Source organism: Asterias rubens, chromosome 3 (genome assembly GCF_902459465.1).
Source record: "Asterias rubens chromosome 3, eAstRub1.3, whole genome shotgun sequence".
Classification (NCBI taxonomy): domain Eukaryota; kingdom Metazoa; phylum Echinodermata; class Asteroidea; order Forcipulatida; family Asteriidae; genus Asterias; species Asterias rubens.
The window spans coordinates 5,434,864-5,457,580 of NC_047064.1; the positions used below are offsets into that span (position 1 = coordinate 5,434,864).

At 36.6% G+C, this 22,717-nt stretch overlaps 2 protein-coding genes across 2 annotated transcripts; both read right to left on the minus strand.

Moving 5' to 3' along the window:
- Positions 1–4,875: 4,875 nt before the first annotated feature.
- On the minus strand, positions 4,876–10,593 carry LOC117288437. The gene is made up of 4 exons (XM_033769300.1): positions 10,508–10,593; positions 9,494–9,584; positions 7,990–8,102; positions 4,876–5,886 (listed from the first exon to the last, which is right to left on the minus strand). Exons 1-4 carry the CDS (start codon positions 10,557–10,559, stop codon positions 5,762–5,764), a joined length of 381 nt encoding a protein of 126 aa, XP_033625191.1. The 5' UTR covers positions 10,560–10,593; the 3' UTR covers positions 4,876–5,761.
- Positions 10,594–15,448: 4,855 nt separating this feature from the next.
- On the minus strand, positions 15,449–19,443 carry LOC117288508. The gene is made up of 4 exons (XM_033769396.1): positions 19,359–19,443; positions 18,564–18,621; positions 17,466–17,581; positions 15,449–15,981 (listed from the first exon to the last, which is right to left on the minus strand). Exons 1-4 carry the CDS (start codon positions 19,417–19,419, stop codon positions 15,860–15,862), a joined length of 357 nt encoding a protein of 118 aa, XP_033625287.1. The 5' UTR covers positions 19,420–19,443; the 3' UTR covers positions 15,449–15,859.
- Positions 19,444–22,717: the final 3,274 nt, after the last annotated feature.

The window sequence follows — 22,717 nt, forward strand, 5'->3', positions numbered from 1 at the left end:
TAGTAACGTACGTGGCTTACTACTGTTTAAAGGCACTGGACACTATTAGTAATTTTCGAAGACCAGTCTTCTCACTTTGTGTATCTCAACGTATGCATAAAATACCAAACCTGTGAAAATTTGAGCTCAATCGGTGATAGAAGTTGCGAGATAATAATGAAAGAACAAACACCCTGGTCACACGAAGCTGTGTGCTTTCTGATGCTTGATTTCGAGACCTCAAGTTCTAAATTTGAGGTCACGAAATCAAATTCGTGGAAAATTACCTCTTTCTCGAAAACTACGTTACTTCAGAGAGAGCCGTTTCTCACAATGTGTTATACTATCAACCTCTCCCATTACTCGTTACCAAGTAAGGTTTTATGCAAAAGATTATTTTAAGTAATTACCAATAGTGTCCACTGCCTTAAAGTGTAACACGTGTTGATGTATAATTCGCTCGGTATAAACCCATCTGTTTTGTTTGCTTATTAAGAGCCTGAATTAAGGTGTAAAATTAGTGCTATTGTTAAATTAAGGTGTACAATTAGTGCTATGGTTAAATTAAGGTGTTAAATTAGTGCTATGGTAAAATTAAGGTGTACAATTAGTGCTATGGTTAAATTAAGGTGTCAAATTAGTGCTATGGTTAAATTAAGGTGTAAAATTAGTGCTATGGTTTCATTAAGGTGTTAATTAGTGCTTTTGTTGAGATCATGTGAGGCGTTCACGTAGAAATATCGGAACGCCATGTTACGGAACACCATGCTAATCTTTCAGAGACTTTAGATCACAAAGTTAACTACATTGGATGTACAACGACGGACGTACATGGCTTTGTGATTGAAGCGTTTCTCAATACAAAACTATAGCTATGAACATGAATGATTTTGTTATCGATAGATCACTGATTTATTTCACAAACTAGTCAACTTGTAAATTGTCGTATCATAATGTGTTACTGGTCTTAGAATAATTTGTTTAGAATAGTAACGTACGTGGCTTACTACTGTTTAAAGGCACTGGACACTATTGGTAATTTTCGAAGACCAGTCTTCTCACTTTGTGTATCTCAACGTATGCATAAAATAACAAACCTGTGAAAATCGGTGATAGAAGTTGCGAGATAATAATGAAAGAACAAACACCCTTGTCACACGAAGTTGTGTGCTTTCTGATGCTTGATTTCGAGACCTCAAATTCTAAATTTGAGGTCTTGAAATCAAATTCGTGGAAAATTACTTCTTTCTCGAAAACTACTTCACTTCAGGGGGAGCCGTTTCTCACAATGTTTTATACTATCAACCTCTCCCCATTACTCGTTACCAAGTAAGGTTTTATGCTAATAATTATTTTGAGTAATTACCAATAGTGTCCATTGCCTTTAAGTAATTAATAGTAATGTAAATGCTTTTAAAATACTTCTAATAAGTTTTCGCATTTCGTGTTATAAGTTTATGATTCAAATACATATTCACTTATCACTTTATTGTAGCATACTCAGTTAAAACGCACATTGTCATAATTATTATCTTTACCGGTGGTGATAAACGAGATGGCTTAAAAACAGTTTGCTTATCAACAACATTACATTTCATGGCACTAAAGTTAGGTAATCCTACCTCCATGGCTAAACATGTCAACTTTCTTAAGGCGGTATAAAACGGATTGCCTCACATAAACCTTTCTTAAAGATTATACTGTGTGTAACTAATTGCCCCGTGCACGGCCGTGTATCTTTGTTCTCAATATATAATTATATGAAATTGTTGTTGTTCCTTCATGATGTCCATGGTTATACTTATTGCATAAAATGCGGATTGCTTTGATTCGATATACACAAGTTGTGATTAACAATACTATTATATATATACCAACACAATGATGTAACCAGAATCTTTTCTTAGTGTTGGTGACTTAATGTTAAAACATTACGTAAGCAATGAATACACAGTATGATCATTTATGTCCGTATTTAGTGGTGTACTCTTTAGAAGCATTATTATTATGTTTGTGAGCAGGTCTACAATATAGTCGGCCTTAATAAGGGAAAACTCAATACTCAGAGGTTGTGATAAACAACACTATTGTAACCAGAAATATTTTTTTTGTATTAGTGACATAAACGTCGCCTACCTATAAGCAATGAATGCTCACAATGTTCATTTATGCTCACTATTTAGTGGATTATAATGTGTTAGTTTGTGATGTAGGCCTAAATGCTATCGTTTTTAATGGGGATACATTCAAAATACAGACGATTGTAACCAAAATTGTTTGCTTGTACCTATATGTCAACTATTCATTATTTTAGTGATGTACTATTCTGGGGGGCGGGGGGGGGGGGGGCGTCTGTGGTAAAGTGGTATACGAAACATTCAAATTGCTTTTTGTGTGAAGCTGATGTCATGAAACACACCTCCTTTAACAGTCTGAACTTTTGTTTTGAACAGTTTACATGTCAAACTTCAATTAGGTCATAACAGATTGAATGGTAATGATTAACAGCTTGTTGAATGCTGCTTAATAATAATGATAAGTCATTTAATGCAAAGTACAAACATAATGAAACTTAGTTTATTGGCGCGTTGTTAAAGTTTACTTTGTATCAAACACACTTGCTCATAGAAATACTCAACAAAAGTATACCATCTACACCATGTTATTCAAATTTGGTTGTTGTGTTGTTTGGACTAGTTTGGTAATTGTCAAATACCAGTAGGCCATATTCTCACTTGGTGTATCTCAACACACGTATACAATAACAAACCTGTGAAAAATGTTGGCTCAATTGGTCACCAGTTGTTTGCTTTCAGATGCAAAAAAAGGCTTCAGCTGAAGTATTTTATTATTTGAGTGAGAACTTACCTCTTTGTCAAAAACTACGCTACTTCAGAGTGAGCCACTTCTCACAATATGTTTTACGTAACTATCAACGGTAATTTACAATAGTGTCCAGTGCCTTTAAAGTAACTATACATAAATAACTAACAAGCAACTCGTTAAATTTCCGAGCGATACATTTTCTTGAAAAAGTGTCATGTTAAACTTTCATATCATTGACAATGTTTGACCATTCAAAATCTTATCTAACACTTAAGTACTGAGAATTGTAAAGATTGTACATGCCAAACTTATTTCACCTGTTTGGCATGTAACCCATTCTGTTGTTGGGTCTTTAGGTTTTCACCACTCGTAAGAATAAACAAATTATTCATGACATTTTAAGGTAAGTTGTGCAAGTTTTATTGAGGTCTGGTTTGATTTTGTTTTTCAATCAATGTGTTGATGCCATTTCAGGCAGTTGGTCTTTCTCATAAGCATCGTGTAGTATTGACATCAGTACAGAGGTCAAAGCTATTGGCCACCATCGGCTGTGAATGTCTCTCATAACATCGTTCAACAGTATACTAACCGTATCAATGCACCTTTTGGGTCAATAACATTATCCCGTAATATAATAGGGAATATACAGCCCTGGCGTGCCATGGCGCTCCAAAAGTATTTTCCTTTATTATACTATCAACCTCTATACCATCGCAGGTATGCCCCCACGCCTTATTACTTGCCATTGTCGTGATGTATTTCTCGTAAGGGTAATATCCGTTTTTATTTACAGAGTGTCGCAATATTGAATGATAATAATACAAAGAGAAGTCAGTTCATAGACAGGTCGTCGGTCCTTAAAGGCACTGAACACTGTTGGTATATACTCGTAATAATTGTAAGCACAAAAACTTACTTGGGTTCGAGCAACAGAGAGATGTTGATGATATAAAACATTGTGGGAAACGGCTCCCTCTGAAGTAACGTCTTTTTTCGAGAAAGAATTTATTTCGCACTAAAATAGTTGAATTTGATTTTGAGACCTCAGAATTAGATTTTGAGGTCGCGAATTCAAGCATCTGAAAGCACACAACTTCGTGTGACAAGGGTGTTGTTTGTTTCCCATTCTCGCAACTTCGACGACCAATTGGGTTTAAATTTTCACAGGTTTGTTATTTTGTGCATATGTTGAGATACATAACATAAGAAGACTTGTTTATGACCATTACCGAATGTGTCAAGTGTCTTTTAATCAAAATGAACCCAAAATACTAATTTTACATAGTACAGTTTCGCCCACTCAAGTACTTAAAGGAACACGTTGCCTTAGATCGGACGAGTTGGTCTATAACAAGCGTTTGTGACCGTTCGTAATAACACGCATATGGTTTGAACGATGCTTTAAAAGTAAAATATAATGATCCACACAAATTTGCCTCGAAATTGCGTGGTTTTGCTTTTACTGTGCAACTAACACGGTCGGCCATTTATGGGAGCAAAAAATTTGACTCCCATAGCCGACCGTGTTATAGTCGACGAGGTTAAAAGGAAAACCGTGCAATTTCGAGGCATGTTTGTGTGGGTCATTGTATTCTACTTTTACAACATCTTTCTACCCTTCTAATGCATTTTATAACAAACGGTTACAAATGCTTTTCAAAGACTAACTCGACCGATCCAAGGCAACGTGTTCCTTTAATAATTGTCCTGAAATTTCTCTTAAGGGTTTTACCCGTTTTTATCTACAAAGTGTCGTAATCTGAATGTTATAAAGATAACAAGAGAAGTCAGTTCATAGACAGGTCGTCACGTCGGTTGTGTATCCCTATAGGCACTGGATACTAATGGTATAATACTCGTAACAATTGTTAACGTAAAAGTGACTTACATGGTAACGAGAGAGCTGTTAATAGTTGTGAGAAACGGCTTCATTCAAAGTAAACCTGGTTTTTGAGAAAGAGGTAATTCTCAGTCTAATAATTTATTTAAAGACTTTACCAATTACCAAACGCCAACTACCAATTAGATTTGGAGAGCTACGTCACTGCACGTTTATCCATTGAAATCACAGGTTTTAGCCCGACGTCACGCTCGAGGCTCGTGATAAAACAGAAGACCAGTCTTAAGGGCGCTGCTGAAGGTATTTGGCCCTCGAAAATTCATACTTTTATTATCTGTGAACCACATTGCAACAACAAACATAAATCAAGGTCAATGGAGCTATTTTATTTACGTCTCTCATAAGTCTTTTATTTTCTTGCAATTCACGTACGATAACAATGTTTAACGCTGTAAACCAGGTCTAAATTTCATGGCTCTGCTTACCGCCGAATTATGCGCTTGCGATCGCAATTCTCCGCTGGCACGGCTAGCGCCGAAGTTCAGCGCTTGCTGTGTAATCGTAGAATGCTAGTGACGTGGCGTATGCACGCTCAAAGCCAGAATTGAAATACGCTTGACGTAAAGTGCATAATTCCCCGTTTCCGCAAGCGCCGATTCTTCGCCTACGGTAAACAGGGCCATAAAATTAATGTGTAAAAAATAAATGTTTAATTTCATGGCACCGAGAATGTTTCTGTAACTTCCTGAAAACCCCACTGTTAAAGGATTTTGTTCAAATAACTGATTAATTTTTTACACATGCATTGAAATGCCTATTACATGACTGTTAGTGTTAGTTTTGCACATAACGGTTCAGTCCGTTTTGTTGAAGTTTTTGTTACCGTTGCTTTGTATTATTTTTTAGAAAAGAGACATTATGCAAATCAAATTCTGCAAAAATTCTGGCCACAGTTCGTAAACTTCTTCGTTGTAGCATCCTTTTCTGTACAAGCACAAATTATTAGTGTAAGTTTTGCAAATAACGGTTCATTCCGTTTTTGTGTACGGCCTACTGTTGCTATGTATTTTTTAAAGAGACATGATGCAATAATTGGTCACATTCTGCAGACGTTTCTTAGCAGAGTTCGTAAACTTCTTCGTAGTAGCATCCTTCGTTGCAACATTCTTCATGCAGACTCCTCTTCTCAACCCCCCTCTCCAAGAAATTAGTTGCGTCTTTCTTCTCCTCCATGAAATCATCTAAAAAATCAGTCAAATCAATCGATCAGTAGATGGAAGTTTGCATCAGGGATAAAAAAAATTACCAAGAGCAAGCTTGTCGAAACGTTGAGACCAATTTAAGAACCCAGTCCGCGGTAGTGCAGTTAATAGGGACTTTTCGTTTTCGACGACGGATGGTTCTGCGACGGTTGTTCAGCTAAACGTTGTCGTTTTCAGCACAACGAAGATTCATCCCAAAAGTACTGTCATAGAAATTGAGGGACGACCGTCCTCAAAGCCGACGCATGCGCAGATGACGCCAAATGTCATCTTTACCGTCGCAGAACCATCCGTCGTCGAAAACGAAAAGTCCCTAATAACGATCCTATAAGCTAAAGTAATTGTCCCAGCCGATTTTGTATACCTTAAGCAGGACAGCTCTTTTTTGGAACTGAGGAGTCTCCAAATAGCCCGATAAAATTTACACCACGGTAAACATGTTGAGAAGTATATACAAGTATCGAGATATTGATATGTTGACCAAAATTGAAGACAGAAACAAGCTTTTATGGACGTTCTCTACCTTATTTATCTCTACGTTATTTACCTTTAAGTTTACTAGAATAAAGTTTTCGTTGACACAGTAAAGTCACCTCACCATTATTCAAGCACAAAAGGCCACATGCTAAGTTGGACACCTCTTTTAAGTCAAAATAAGCAAGTGGAACATAGGAAAGTCTAATTTAAAGGAACACGTTGCCTTGGATCGGTCGAGTTGGTTTTTGAAAATCGTTCTGTAACCGTTTGTTGTAAAATGTATATGGTTAGAAAAATATTGTTAAAGTAGAATACAATGATCTACACAAAATTAATATGCTTCGGATTTGCGTGGTTTTCTTTTTACCCTGTCGACTGTCACTGTCGGCCATTTATTGGAGTTAAAATTTTGACTCCCATAAATGGCCGACCGTTATATTTTGCGACGTAAAAGGAAAACCGTGCAGTTTCGAGTGATACTTGTGTGGATCATTATATTCTACTTTTAAAACATCTTTCTAACCATATGCATTTCATAACAAACGGTTTCAAACGCTTTTAATAGACCAACTCGTCCGATCCAAGGCAACGTGTTCCTTTAAGGTTGAAAATAGGCAAATATCATGGAATGGTTAGGTGAAATACCGAAAATTCAGTTAATCTGATTAACTACTTTTCTTGTATAGCAAGACAGTTCTCTAAAGAACAAACTCTATACATGGAAGTAGATACATACATGGTGTTACCGCACATCAAATGTATAGTGATAAAGAATACTCATTTTGGTTATACCCATATACACCAATATGTAATAGCAATGTTCAGCACTTTTTCAAGCACTGTGAAACAAATCACAGGTATATTTTTTACTCGGGTGGGAATCGAACCCACGAACTTTGCAATTCTAAAGCAGTGTCGTACCAACTAGACTACCGAGGTGCCCGGTTAGCCAGAGCCAGTAAATGGTTAAACCCTAAACCGACCAGTGGTTAAAGTAGTGATCAGAGCTAAATTTCATATAGCTGATAAGCAGAACATTCTGCTTGAAAAAAATCTTTGCTAAGCAAGCATTTAGTGGGCACAAGTCACAGCATTGTAAACCTATTGACATTTTGGCTGGTAACCTGTTTCTGTTAAGCATGTTTCTGTGCTTATGACGTTTTTTTTTCAATCGTTATGAAATTTGGTCCAGAGGGAGTCCTTCCCACATGGTATCGTACTATCTTTTGCTTGGACCAAGTAAGTTTTTATGTTAATATATATTTTGAGCAATTTTACCAAACGTGTCTATTACCTTATGGACGCTATTGGTAATTACTCAAAATAATTGGTAGCATAAAAACTTGATTGAAACTCTGAAGTAACGTAGTTTTTGAGAAAGCAAAGAGGTAATTTCTTACTCAAATATTAAAATATTGCATGCCTTTCAAGAGGCATCAGAAAACACACATTTTGTGCAACAAGGGTGTTTTTTCTTTCATTATTTTCTTACTACTTCGATGACTAAATGAGTCCAAATTTTTACAGTTGCATATGTTGGGATACAACGAGTGAGAATACTGGTCTTTGAGTAGTTAACGAAGGTGTCCAGTGTCTTATACTCACCGTCTCTAAGGGTATGCCAAGGGCAGCTGCATAGTGCCTCCTTTCTTCGCTCCAGGGTGGAACTGCACCAATAGTTTCGGGGAGAGCGTTTCATTAGAGTGGGATTGTCCGATCTGTGAATAGTATGAAGAAAAAAACCGTTAAATATTTACTATTAAATCTTTGAGATTAACCTGCTGCTCAAATAGGATTCGAACTGCTCTAGAATTGCAAAGGTCGTCGGTTCGAATCCCAACAGAGTAGTATGCCTTTTTTTCACAAAGCTCGGAGAAAGTATTGATTATACAGTTCTGACACACATCGGTGTACAAGGGGAAAACCAAAATTTATATTCTTTATCCCCGATGCAAATGTCCATCTACTTAATAAAAAACATCTTGTTGTTTGGAATCAGAGAATGTGTAAACAAACAATACACAATACAGTGAAGAATCCCATGTTTTGCCCCCGGATGAGGTGTTCTTTCATACAAAGATTTGTTCGACATTGGGATCGAGGGAGTAAATTTCACCTATAGTTAATTAATTAATTTATTTATTTATTTATAACTAAAAATTTGTTTATGAAACTATGTAAACAAATAACATATAATACGTTAACTAGTTAATTAACAAACTAACGATCCTGGAGACATCGAGTGTACAGACTAATAAATAAAAGACAAATAACATTAATTACAAGATTGGAAACAAGCTGTTTTTTAAGTTCTCAATGCAGAAAATTATAATAGTTATACCTTACGTCCAACTAATGTAAACGAGATAAAATACTAATTTGAACTTCACACAAGTCACAAAATGCTTCTTTCGAATAGCCACAACCAAATAAGGCAGAAATGAAAGAGCCCAGACGCAAAACCATATGACGACCGATCCAGACACAAACTTCTTAGGTTGCTTGTTTGTTATAGACAGTGGACACTATTGGTAATTGTCAAAGACTAGCCTTCACAGTTGGTGTATCTCAAAATAAGCATAAACCAACAAACCTGTGAAAATTTGAGCTCGATCGGTCATCGAACTTGCGAGATAATATTGAAAGAAAAAACACCCTTGTCATTTGAAGTTGTGTGCGTTTAGATGATTGATTTCGAGACCTCAAGTTCTAAACCTGAGGTCTCGAAATCAAATTCGTGGAAAATCACTTCTTTCTCGAAAACTATGGCACTTCAGAGGGAGCCGTTTCTCTAAATGTTTTATACCATCAACCTCTCCCCATTACTCGTCACCGAGAAAGGTTTTAAACGCACACAACTTCGTGTGACAAGGGTGTTTTTTCTTTCATTATTATCTCGCAACTCCGACGACCGATTGAGCTCAAATTTTCACTGGGTTGTAATTTCATGCATATGTTGAGATACACCAAGTGAGAAGACTGGTCTTTGACAGTTACCAATAGTGGCCACTGTCTTTACAAGGGGATGGAAATAAAAGTAGCCGTACCCTTCTGAAAGCGAGAAAAGAGAAAGGATGGGAGGAAACATGAATGACCAATAGATACGTACAACACCTGTCGAAACTCCTTCACAAAACCGCAGTGCTCAGATGATGTAACGTCAATGGTCTCCTCTGGCTTCAGGTTAAGCTTGCCATACACTGTAAACAATGATTCATGGTTCAGGTTTTCATTCGATTTGGAAATTCAACTCATCATAAAGGGTATGACAGAAATTTAGTTCCAAAATCTAAAAAAGTAACATTGATATTCGCTGTACAAACATGTGAATGTCTAGTGTAGTATCCAATATTGATGTAAAAGGTATAGACAAATCTAGAAGCCACTAAAAGTGGGTCAAAGATAAAATAATGTGTCATTTGCAGACATTAGGATTGGACTGCCCTATAAAAAAATTAAATATATATAAAATAAAAAAGCTATGAAGTCAGTTCTTGCTCAAAGAACATTATTACAAAATAAATCCCTTTTTATAACAATAAACCAATGGCAGGTGCTAAAACTCATTCTACTGAACTTTTGTTTGTTGAAAAGCAGTGTACACTATTGGTAATTACTCAACATATTTATTAGCAATGAGTAAATTGGAGAGGTTGGTAGTATAACACATTGTGAGAAACGGCTCCCTTTGAAGTGGAGCGGTTTTCGAAAAAGAAGTAAGTTTCCACAAATTTCGAAATCATGCATCTGAACGCACACAACGTCGTGTGACAAGGGTTGTTTTTCTTTCATTATTATCTCGCAACTTCGACGAACAATTGAGCTCAAATTTCACAGGTGTGTTATTTTATGCATCTTTTACAGCAGGTGAGAAGACTGGTCTTTGACAATTACCAATAGTGTCCACTGCCTTTTAAATAGCTACTGAATTTTAAGTCTTGTCTATGTTGTAAAGTAATTGACTTTTGTATCTTATACCTTTACCAATAGTTTGATGGTTGTAATGTAATGTGAATGCGTCTGTTTGAGTTCATTAAATGGAGATGTACAATCTCCACTGTACGAACAAACAAAAACAACAAATTCAAAATGCAAAATACCTAAAAATAAAAAAAAATCTCACCTTGGCAGACGATAGCAAGAGCCAAAGCAGTGAAAAGCAGCACACGAGCCATGTCTGTTCGTTTTTGATTTCACAATAATGATCCAATTTAGCCGGGTGTCTGCTTTTATATTCTATATTAATTATATATTCATGAGATGGTAATTATAAGCAAACATTGAATCCTTACTGTTTATATATATGTATATTTGGTTTGCGGTAACCTCCCCGACTTAGCGAAGGTAGAACGTTTCTCAAAAAGAAGTGAATTTTCAATCAGTAGTTGACCCTGTCAGCCCATCGTGTCACACCCTTACAATATCCCAAATTTGCTTCAGTGAAAAACAGCACTGCCAAGTGCGAAATAATTGTTTTTATTAAACAAAAGCCAATTAAATTACTTTTAATTTTTCAAGGAACTTTCACTTCACATTCCAATAAAAAGTATGACAACCGATTAGCAAATCGAACACCTGTCCTTGAATAACTTTAATTGATTCAAAACATTTATTTGTATGCTGGTTTGGTATTTAAAATTGTTACTTTTACTGGTATATGGTCGCGTTTCAAAGAAGGTTGAACTGATATGAATTGATAAACTAGCAGGGTGAAAGAAAATTGCATGCTATTTGATTAGGTGAGAGTGTGGGGGCGCACTGCCCAGCAGAGGAAGGACACATTGAGACTACGAAGTGTTGTGCCAAAGGGCAAAGTTTGTGTAAGTCAAATTCTAAAACGGTAAATCGAAAGATTTAAGAAAGATTTTCATGAAAAGGATGTACGTTGATTGACCGATAATGTTGCAATGATGTACTTGTTTAGTGCACTTTGGGCTGCCTATGTGGTGTAAACAGTCGGGTGCAGAAGCTGCCAATGCAGAAGGGAGGGATTTTCGTCAGTAAAACAAATCATTATTTCAAAAAATGTTTTGATTGTAAGCTGGAAAGTCAGGAATGAACTCGTGTAAAAAGGTACACATTCATGGATTTGAAAATGACGTCTTTTTGATGTTTTCGGATATCAAAATTAATACAAGGCATTTTACACCATTTCAACGTGAGGCTTAGATACTTTTAATTTTCTTTCCTTGTTGATAAAGTTGTATCTGTACCCAATGTGAAAACGAGTAGGCATACCCCCTATAATGGAATGTGACCTTGAAGCCCCCTTTTACTAACATCAAACCGGTCCACTTCAGTTTGCGTATCCTTCCTCCATGGTTTCAGAGAGTCCATAAACGGCCTTGCTCAACAAGCCGGGTATCCACGCATCTCAACACAGGGGAGACAACCAAACCTAAAACAATTAAAAACTGACCAGTTGAAGGTGTAACTGTTTTAAAGGACTGGGAAGTGTTTCAACATTTTTGTGCCGGTATGCTATTTACCTTAAACTCAAGTAGGCCATAAAAAATAATTGTCATTAGCAGGTAAATGACCTCAACTTGTAATTGGGACTTGAATTGGAAAGGGTGTAACAGTAACTAATTAAAGGCCAAAGTTATCAATCAACTTTTTATTTTATTTTTATTATTATTATTTTTTTTGTATGGTGACATCTCCGTATTTTCTCGAGGGTATTTACAATTTTTTTTTTCTTAGAGGCATACTTACACTACAGCAGCTTTCAATTGATAAAAGGCATATATTGAGAAATATTTTACTTCGAAGTTTAATGTAGTAATGCAAATAGAGATTATTTTTCATGCGCCAAATTTTGAATCTATACTGACAATAAGGCTTCTCAGATTGTGTTCTCCTATAATTTGGGGATTATTTTCTTGCGTTGACATATTTGCTCCGGATTTTCAGCGATTCTAAAACAAAATAAACGCAACCAACTTTTGAAATGAAACTTCCACGTGTTATCTTTACACGTGTACATTTATTTATGATTAAAACAATCGAACGGTTAAAACAAAAACTAAGATATTTTTTGCCTTGAATGCAGTCACCGTTGGGGGCGTTATAATCATTGGTTTATTCCTATTTGGGGGAAAATTGTAAAACAAATTTCACTGATAAATTGATATTCTCGTCAACTCATGGCAAACAGGATGCGACCTGAGTGATAATTCTGTATGACAATCTTCCCCTAAAAGTTGGAAGATGTTTGAAATATTCATTTGATACACAAACTTGATAGTTTTAGCTTGAACTCTTTATAAGCACGAACTGAAAAGAAAAAAAGTCCAAGATAGCTGCCCGTTAGGGCAGACTTTTTACAATCACACAGTGCATTTAACACCAAAAATTACACGCCGCTACCACTTTTTTGGGGGGACAAAAAGAAAATAAGCAAGCAACTGAAAATGTTGTTGAAATAGACCAAAACATAAAAATCTACTCTGCGGTAGAAGAATATAATTATGGGGGAGACAGTTTCTCTCAAGAACAAACTCTACTTGGCAAGTAGACACACATTATGGTGTTACCGCATACATCACCATGCAATGCCTCTAATACCAGACACTGTATAAATCCAGCAATGTACACTCGGTAGCTCATAACATTAAAAGTCACCTCCCCAAAATTACTGTCTTAGAAGAAAAGTTCTTAAGGATGCTTCGAAATAATTATTTAGTTTTTACTTTTTTTCAGGGGAAAGGGGAACATATATTTTTTCTAGAACCCACCGCAAAATCTGAAAAACGCGAGGTCAAACAAAGCATTGGACGAAGGACTCACGACGTCATCGGTGGCAAGTTAGTTTGGACTTGCCTATATGGATGCTCGGAGTTATAACGCAAAATACATTGCAAAACTTCACCAAAACTTTCAATCAATGTCCCAGGGAAATCAGTCCAACGAAGATTCTGTCCCCCATGTGGGAACTTAACAACGTGGGCTTAATAAGGATGTTTCAAAAGAGGGCGCTATCAAGAGACATTATAATACTATGTCTGTGGTTTGTACTAAGGCCGTGTCCGAAACGACGACTTCGGCTACAGCTACGTCTAGATCAGCGCGTCTACCAGTGTTGAAGAATAGGCAGACGCGCGCGATCTAGCCGTAGCTGTAGCCGAAGTCGCCGTTTCGGACACGGTTTTAGGGTGCGTTCGTTTAGCTTCCCTGTGTCGACCCCGGTGTGTGGCGTTTTTTTCTTTTTCCAAGGACTATCGTGGGCAAATAATTACCCACGTTCGTCCTGGAAAAAAAAAATCGCCACACCGGGGTCGACCCAGGGAAGCTAAACGAACGTACCCTAAGTTCGCCATGATATGGGGACACAATCTCCTGGGGGACAACATCTCCTGCCACACAAGGGCCGTAAATGTGACTCGTAATAAATCGACAGGCTAATTCACAACGGATTGTTATCACGGGGATTTTCTTTCTTTGAGGAGGCAAGGTGATTTTGCAGGTTGGCTTGATTTTTGGTACATCCATTTACATGTTGCAAGTAGACTGGTGCTCTGTTTATGTAGGTATATTATTGTTACTGGCATGGTCCTAGCTCTTTATGATCCAATCTATATTCCTTTGACATACAAAGATTGACCCCCCCCCCCCCCCCTCAAAAAAATAAGAACAAGAAAAAAAGAAAAAACGCGAAGTGTGCATAATAAGTCCCAAAAGCGACTGAGAAACGTTCTGCAAAAAGTATGTACCATAGTACACTGTGAAGGTAAAATTACTTCACGGTCCTTAATTGCATGCCAAGAGTAGTTTCAATATAATACCAGTCATTCTCCAGCCTTCGTTCACGACGGTTAGTTTTTACCATTTTGTGTGGAGAGCCTCTTACCAGGTGAATGTTTAAAAAAAAAGACATTGTTTGACGATAAATTCCAATTTTAGTACTATTAGTGTTCTTTGTACTTTGTTGTCTGCATTTGTGTTTTGTTGTAATGCGCAGTAGAGCATTATATTCATGTTAGGTATTGCGCAATATAAGTGTAAGTTACTAATAGGTTTTCCCGCCCAATTTCAAAAGAATCCATTCAATTTAACACCCGGTTCATTCGATTTCATTTTGAAAGTGAATGCTCCGTTGACGCAATAATGAATTTGCTGAATTTGGCTTGGAAAACCCATTGTTTTACTGTTAATGTTGATTCAGTCTCTTGTTGGTATGTACAACATGTGACAACACCCATGGAGTCAATTCAACTTGAACACCCCAATTCTTGAAGTAATCGGTTCTTTTCAGAACCGGTTCGTCTCATAAAAGAAATAATTACATGGTGGGATTGTGAATATTATTATTTTTTATATTTTGTCCCTCTTTTGGACTCTTCAAATTATGTGTATCGGTTTATTTCTGTCTGTAAGATGATTAAAGGAACATCACAGAATTGATGAGAAAAAAAACATGTTTAAGGTCTATGATGATGATGGTAAAAAACAATTGGTGAGAAATAAGTTTATCGCTCCGTTTGGACTAATTTTTTAAAATCGATGTCATGCACAAAATAATTTTAATAGGTTTTTTTTTTAAACTAGTTTTCTCGTGACCAAGATGGCCGATCGATCTAAAACTTGTACAGGTTGGTCAGTTTATGTAAATTATATGGTGGATTACATAAAGTGTTTACATTGCCAGCAACTGTTTTGTTAACAAAAAACAATTATGTAATGTTCCTTTAACAATCGTCAATTAAATAATCCGAAAAGACCGCTTTGTGGACACTTGACACTGATGTTTACATCTGCTGGTGATATAGCCCTATACTTATAGTTCTATAATTATTTTGAGTTGAATCAGGAAATAGACCTTTTCGCAAATACCGGGGCGCGCGCGTAAAGCTTGGAATTAGGTGCATTGTGGTCTAGCTGGTATCCAAATTTGATCCATATATATCCCACAATGCACCTCATTCAACAGTCTGCGCTTGCGCATTGGTATTTGCGATAAGGTCTATGTAGAACTACAACAATGGTTGTTTTACCGCAACATTTTGTTTTTAGAGCGCTTCGAAAATAAATCGTACAAACGAAACATTTTTTAAGGTCATCGTTCTTTATTTACATTTTGTACACGGACTATAAAACTTTACATTTTGCACAATTACAATTAATCAAAACAAACAAAAACAACATAAATGATTAAGATCCAGAAAATAAAATGATTTCTATTGATACCGAATTAATGTGCATAAAGAAGCTTACGCATCTAAAGTCAAAGTACTTTTTGTTTTTATATTATATTTGTATTGAACAAACAAAAAAACAGAGTTCTTTATGATATAACAGAAGTTGATACGTTTCACATCTCTTCCATATAGACACGTTGTAATGAAGATCCATCCAAAAATAATTATTTAGTTAAACGATTAATTTAATTTAAGTGACCACACCAAACATAAAGATACTTATATTATTATTTAAAATCAAATTTAAGGGTCAGTTGAGGTCCGTTCGGGATGTCATCTTAGCATACTTCTTCAATCTCTTCCCAGTAACAACCTTCGTGACAGCATTCTTCGGAAAGGCTTCGTTTCTGGACGTTACGCGCGGACAAAAAGCCGTTTGCTTTGCCACGGTTCAGGAACTCTGAGCAATGAATAAATATTTAACAATGACTTTAACTTCAAGGGTTTGGGTTCTTCTTTTTTTGTAACACAAAACACAGTGTTCACATATTTACATTAAAGACACTGGACACTATTGTCAATTGTTAAAAACCAGTCTTCTCACTTGCTGTATCTCAACATTAATGCATAAAATAACAAACCGGTGAAATTTGAGCTCAATCGGAAAACACCCTTGTCACACGAAGTTGTGTGCTTTCATATGATTGATTTCGAGACCTCAAATTCTAAATCTGAGGTCTCGAAATCAAATTCGTGGACAAATACTTCTTTCTCGAAAACTACGTTACTTCAGAGGGAGCCGTTTCTCACAATGTTTTATACTATCAACAGCTCCCCATTACTCGTTACCAAGTAAGGTTTTATGCTAATAATTATTTTGAGTAATTACCAATAGTGTCCACTGCCTTTAAACTTACACGGTTTGATGAAATGGTGGTAGAAAGCTTCCCTGAAAATATTAGTTGCTGAGGTACTTGTATCTATATACCAAAAACTGTTAAATACGTTGTAGATGCTGAAATAATTGTCGTATTACTGAGAAAAATGTTATCGGATCATAGTGAAGAAAAAGTGAAATAGGATAGTGGGTGCCAAATAAAATAATTATCGAGACGAGAAATATTTTCGTGACATTGTTTTTTATTAATTTCTCAAAAAACTGCAGCACTTCAGCATTGCCGCAATGCGTCTTGTGAATTGAAGATTAGTCGCGACATAGTCTATAACTAATGAGGCGCGACTAGTCGAGTCGTAAAATTTCACTATTCGCCCAGGCCTAATATACACATATTGACTGGCCACGAGGTAACTAGTATACGTCTATTCCCACGAGGGACTTTGAGTGACCGGAAGAGCGACCTATTTCCTGAGGCCGAAGGCCGAGTGAAATAGGCCCCTCTCTGGTCACTCACAGGCCCGAGGGGGAACAGACGTACACTATTTACCGAATTATGCCAGTCAATATGTGTTTTATAACACAGCTCGGTCTTAAATGTAAAATAAGAACAGAAAAAGGAGTTTGTAGTTGTTGTTCACGGTTCAAGTCAAGAGAGGGCGCTGTTACCGCGGGCGCTATATTCAAAGACTAAATCACTAGCCTATATTGGTTCATCCCACATGACTGTGTTTCAGTCAACCAAAATACAGAACGAGCAAGAAGTGTGTTATAACACAAAATAGTGAACGTGTTTCTTTATAGAAACGTATAGATAGTTTAGGTGAACAAATAACTCATTTGCTGACATACCAGAAGTTCAGCTTTTAAACCACGCAAATTAATGATCATTTGAAAAGGGACAGTACACGATGCTTTAAAGGAATAGGTCTCATACTTTTCGTATAGCTCCACATCACTGGATGAAAAAATACTGTGCGCTTTTGAAACGCCCCTCTAGTGGTGTGATCAAGCGCTATTTAAGAAGCGAGTATTATCATTAGTATTACCTGACAGTTCGAGCTCCCTCTTCCTCGGTACAAGTCCGCATGTACAGTACGCATACCTCTTTTCATTCAATGTCTCACCACAGAATTTGTGTGAGGGTCCATCCCATCGCTTCTTACTGCACCAAGAAAGCAAACAATTATTATGACTGAGTTCGGGCAGTGTGTTCTTGCTTGGCTCACTGTTCTCTCATCATGCCCGAAGGATGAGAAGAAGGCACGAGAACAGCTTTCCTCGCGGGGGGGGGGGGGGTTCAAGAACAACACTTTACAAAATGGCAGCAGCATCTCAAGAGAATGAGTAAATTAGACGCAAAATTAATCTAAAAAAGTTTGTTATAGTTAATTTTGATAAGTTGAAAGTTAACATTTGACCCATTATAATCATCCCAAAGTGTAAAGGTCGAAAGTTATGTTACTTTCTACCGTCAGGTTTCCGACTATAAAAACAAATTGAACAGCACCGAATCACTTTTCGTAGCGCTATCACTTCGTCGTTTGACCGGATGAACTAAAAACAGCGATCTTATACTTGTTTTTGACTGTTGACTAACTACAAATAAACCGCCAGAACTCGGCCGTAATGGGTGCGTTCGTTTAGCTTCCCTGGGTCGACCCTGGACCGCCCCCGATGCGTTCAAAAGGCTTTGACGTCATTCTAGGGGCTAACCCGGGTCATCCCCCAGTGCCCTGCTTGTTGAGTGGGTCACTTGGGGCTGACCCCATGTGCATGGCGTCACTACGAGAGCGTTGAGTGGTCGTTCGTTTAGCTGTTGTGGGGCTCACCCGATTGAGCACCGCGGGGTAGACCCAGGGAAGCTAAACGAACGCACCCTATGTCTTAATAGTCTCTATGAATCGAGGTGGTGTGTTTAGCAGCTACACTTTCGGTCATCTGGCGCAAAAACCGGCGTTTGTTTTACATGTCGTACATTTTGATGGCGTATTTACGTATGAATTTGAAAAAAATCTCTATTACACAAGTTGTTAAAGAAATGACATTGACAAGTACCATTATAAACACTGCCAGGAACAACTGAGAATAGACAGGAAAATTAAGCAATAAAAATACACAAAAATTATGCATGTTTTGTCACTCACCCCTCGCTCTTAACCTGATCGGCAAGCTGCTGACAAGATGCGACATTAAGTTCAGTGCCTAAAGTAGAATAAACAATTTAAAGACAGTGGTTGGAAAATAAATATTCAGTGGTTATACCATACAAAAAGGGAAATAAAGCAAAACATAAACAAACACGGAAAAAAAAAAACACCAACAATGACAACACGCAAGAGAACTAAAAAAAAAAAACTAAGAAAAGATAGATAATTGATTGATGATTTCTAATCTTAACTTATTAGTTCACAAAGCCAATGCTCATTTTTTTTCCGTTTAAGAATCTATCCCATTTATTTTTGATAACTTGTTTCACAATTAATTTCCTTGCAAGATACAAACGCAGGTAACACACAAACTATTCACAACCATTAATATAGACATCTTTAATTCAGACGAAACAACAAGAACAAACACGCCATCACCACGTCACTAGTTCTTGCATATCGTGCATGATGACTTGCATGGTGAATAATGGTTGTATGGTTGTAATAATAACTGTTTGAAAACAAAAACATTTCAACCAAAACAACCTGTGTTTAAAATATACAGTTTTTGGTTTAGGTTCAGAACAGCAAAGAAACAATAGAAAACAAAGCCCATCAAGGATAAGACAAAAGAACAAAAATACATAAATAAATACAAAAATACAAAATAAGAAAGTAAATTTAATTAAGGCAAGTACAATTTACCAAAAACAGTTGTTCATTTTTATTTTGGGTGTGTACTTCCTTTGACACTCAGTGCAATACCTACTTGGTCTGATTAGTTTAACTTACCAGAAATGCTGACTACCAGACAAATGCTGAGCAGTAGCAACGCAGCGATACAACGATTCATGGTGACACGATAGGCAGGAGGGAACAAGCACCGATGGCAACACACTCAACTCGGCCAGCTTTATAAAGCACTTTTACTAAGCACTTCAGATCTGGTCTAAGTCACGTGACGACTCACTAATAATTCAAGTGACGACTCACTGATAGATGGGGACTCTTGATCATTGGTCAATAACAACTTAGTTTTATGTTGATCAGCATGGCGTGTAATAATCTACTGGCGATTGATTTGGTCAATAAACCCTAACCGATCAATAAAGAATTTACTAAACCGATCAGGTTTGGGTAAAGCGCGTCACCCCCCCCCCCCAAAAAAAAAATAGTGATATAATTTGTATTTATTTATCAGTTAACAATTATTATAATTATGAATAGTAGTTATAATTCAAACAAAGAATTAAACAAATAAACAAACAAATAAATAAAGACAGAGTACATAAGCCAATAACAATGAAAATATTGCTAAAACTTGAACATTAAACGTGTGATACGTGTTTTCAAAGAGAGAAGGTGTAATGTCTACATGCGGGAGGTTTTCCCTTGTTGTTTCCTCGAATTTTCTAATGTCTCAATGTTCAGATAGTCTTAAAAGAATATCTGAACTTCTTAAAACACTATCTGAACTTTATTGAGAAAGGATATTTATCGACACTGGAATTAACCCATTTAAAACAACAAATCAAAGCAAAGCGAATAAAATTAAATCAAATAAATTATTCAAAAATAACTATTGAAACAACTTCTTATCCCGTTGAAAAGAAACAACACTTCCTTTAGAATTATTGATAGAATAGTCAAAAGTGCATTAAATGAAGTAGGCTACACAAATTAGAAGGGAATGAAGGAAAATATGCCCAAAGCACTGACCTCTGAATTTCTTTCGTCGTGTGTTGGAGGAAGTGAACCAACTAATTGACTCAGGTAAGTACGACAATTTGTTAGCTGCTAATTAGTCACGCAGTACAGGTAAGAACTACCTGCATGCTTTATTCAATCCAAGGTGGGCTTTGTACGTCAGTCATAAACACTTTCAAGGATAATATGACAATTAACTAAAACCATTTGTAGGAAGGTCAGCCAAAAGACAAATTATTATTCGAGGCAATTAACACTTGGTACGTTTAATTAGTGTTTAATATATATGCGGGCTAATAACGCATGTCTCACTTATAGTGTTTATAGTCATTTTATATGTTTGCCTCTACAAAGAGGACTCCAAGGTTAACATTAAGTTTCGTGGACCGCCCATTTTCTACTACTAGAAAATACTATAGAATCATTAAGCAAGTCTCACCATTGGACCAATGCATCTTTTATTTTATTTATTTTATTATCTTTATTTTACATAATTCGGATTAAAATGGCGACACCATCGGGGAAGAGAAAAAGAAAACTGGAATCAAACTTTGCCCCCTCATTTACAATTCTGACACGTTTCATAACGTAACATCTTGTATGTTTCTTTGTTTCTTTACTGACTTCAACCTCAAACGCACTGTTTGTCTCTTCAATATTAGACCGGCCTTTTTTTTTTTTTTTTTTTTTTTTTTTTTTGGGGGGGGGGTGGAGTTTTTAGCTGAAATGTTTGCATACCGTCACAAGGTATTGCACAAAAAACCACCAATGAAACATAGTATATGAGGTTAACAAATCAGAAGATACAAATTAATTATTGTCATGACGGATCCCGACATTTTTAATCTTACGTCCATCAGAAATGAACGATTGGTTATGCTTGTTGCAGTGTAAGTTATGCCTTGTCCGTGGCATGTGTGAAATATTTTGTCGTTTTTCGTATTGAAATAATAATATGATTGTGTTTTTTCCCAATGTTTGGAAACTTAAAACAGTATCCAATTGTAGAAAATGCTGTAAGCTTGAAATATTATAGAATTGTGCGTACACATCTCTACTACTTGTCCATGGTTTTCATGATTTGCATCTCATTATAAAGCAAGGATCACAATAATAGTGGTATATTCGTTAAGCCGCCCTCTGTCGGCTTTGTGAAACCAACCCGTTCAAGAATGCGCGCGCAAGTTTTGGGTTCACAATCACAGCGATTTTTAGATGTAAAATTTGCAAATTAGAGGTGAATAATTTTCGGCCTATTTTGGTTTTACCCTTACACCGATGTGTGTAAATACTGTCATTGCATACTGTGACCCAAAACAACACTGTTGATGATGTTGTTAAAAAAAACCAAAAAAAAAAACAATGGACTCTCAACCAAATTGATAAAACTCAGTCACTCATTACAGATGGGTTTTTTCACCACAAGAGGGTCAATTTATTTTACAACTAAAAAATATAATGTTATACTGGTTTATGCAGCCTAATCTGAAGTAAAAGTTTTGACAGTTTTTTTTGCTTGATGAATATGACATGAAACAAGACATTATGACTAGTTAGTTAGTTTCTAAGGCTGCTTAATTAATATCCTAAAAGGTTATTGTAATGGAGGTTTCGTCATAGGTCTATTATGAATGGCTGGTGCAACATTCAGAGCTAAGTTTTAAAAATGGCTTAATCCAATTGCAAAGCTACCACTAACGTCCAATCTATGCACTGGGCAAAAATGTAATAAAACTATATTGATATGTATTAATTATTTGCTCAGGTTTTTGGCAATCATTCATTAATCTGAAAGATAGTCATAGATTATAGCTTCTACAATAATTAATGTTACCATGGCGAAGAAAAGTGAAAAGGGGTACTGGGGTTAGAGCCACTCTTGACTTGACCAAATGCTTACGAAGTCATCATCATAGTACACACATTCGCAAGTTCACCTGAACTCACTGACATATTTTGGCTTGCTTTTCAAAGGGTTTTCAAAACAATTTTGCGAGCTCCAGCTTTTGGCAGTTTAAGGTTGAAGAAAAGTTTATGCAGTTCTATTGGAAGAAGGGTAGATAACACAGTTTTCTGAATCACACACTATAGTGCACAGTGTTAAATGCATACAGGTTGAAAGCTTAATTTTAAAAGATTAAACCTAAACCAGGGAGGTGAAAGCCAGGGGCACAATGTTGTGGAAGTCACAGTCCACGCCCGTCAGTGAAATACCATACGATCACGTACAGGACGGTAGTGTGGCTCCCAATGATACGACTCCACCCAGATAGGATCTAGTTTGGTGTCATCGTTGAAATCCAACGCCCATCGACCCCGAATCTCCTCAACCCCCTTGCAGGTACTAACTCTCTAGTCGATCTATAATAAATGCTAAATGACCGTATGGTTTCAAAGAGGGCACGAGAGGCTGTTATTAACAACGTGGTGCCATATACCTTATC

Excerpts from the sequence above, each read along its gene's own strand:
- LOC117288437 (XM_033769300.1), bottom strand. The coding sequence starts at position 10,559 with ATGGCTCGTGTGCTGCTTTTCACTGCTTTGGCTCTTGCTATCGTCTGC. Across the intron at positions 9,585-10,507 it reads TCTTGCTATCGTCTGCCAAG|TGTATGGCAAGCTTAACCTG; the intron begins GTGAGATTTTTT and ends CATTGTTTACAG. Across the intron at positions 8,103-9,493 it reads AAGGAGTTTCGACAGGTGTT|ATCGGACAATCCCACTCTAA; the intron begins GTACGTATCTAT and ends TACTATTCACAG.
- LOC117288508 (XM_033769396.1), bottom strand. The coding sequence starts at position 19,419 with ATGAATCGTTGTATCGCTGCGTTGCTACTGCTCAGCATTTGTCTGGTA. Across the intron at positions 18,622-19,358 it reads TCTGGTAGTCAGCATTTCTG|GCACTGAACTTAATGTCGCA; the intron begins GTAAGTTAAACT and ends ATTCTACTTTAG. Across the intron at positions 17,582-18,563 it reads GATCAGGTTAAGAGCGAGGG|TAAGAAGCGATGGGATGGAC; the intron begins GTGAGTGACAAA and ends TTCTTGGTGCAG.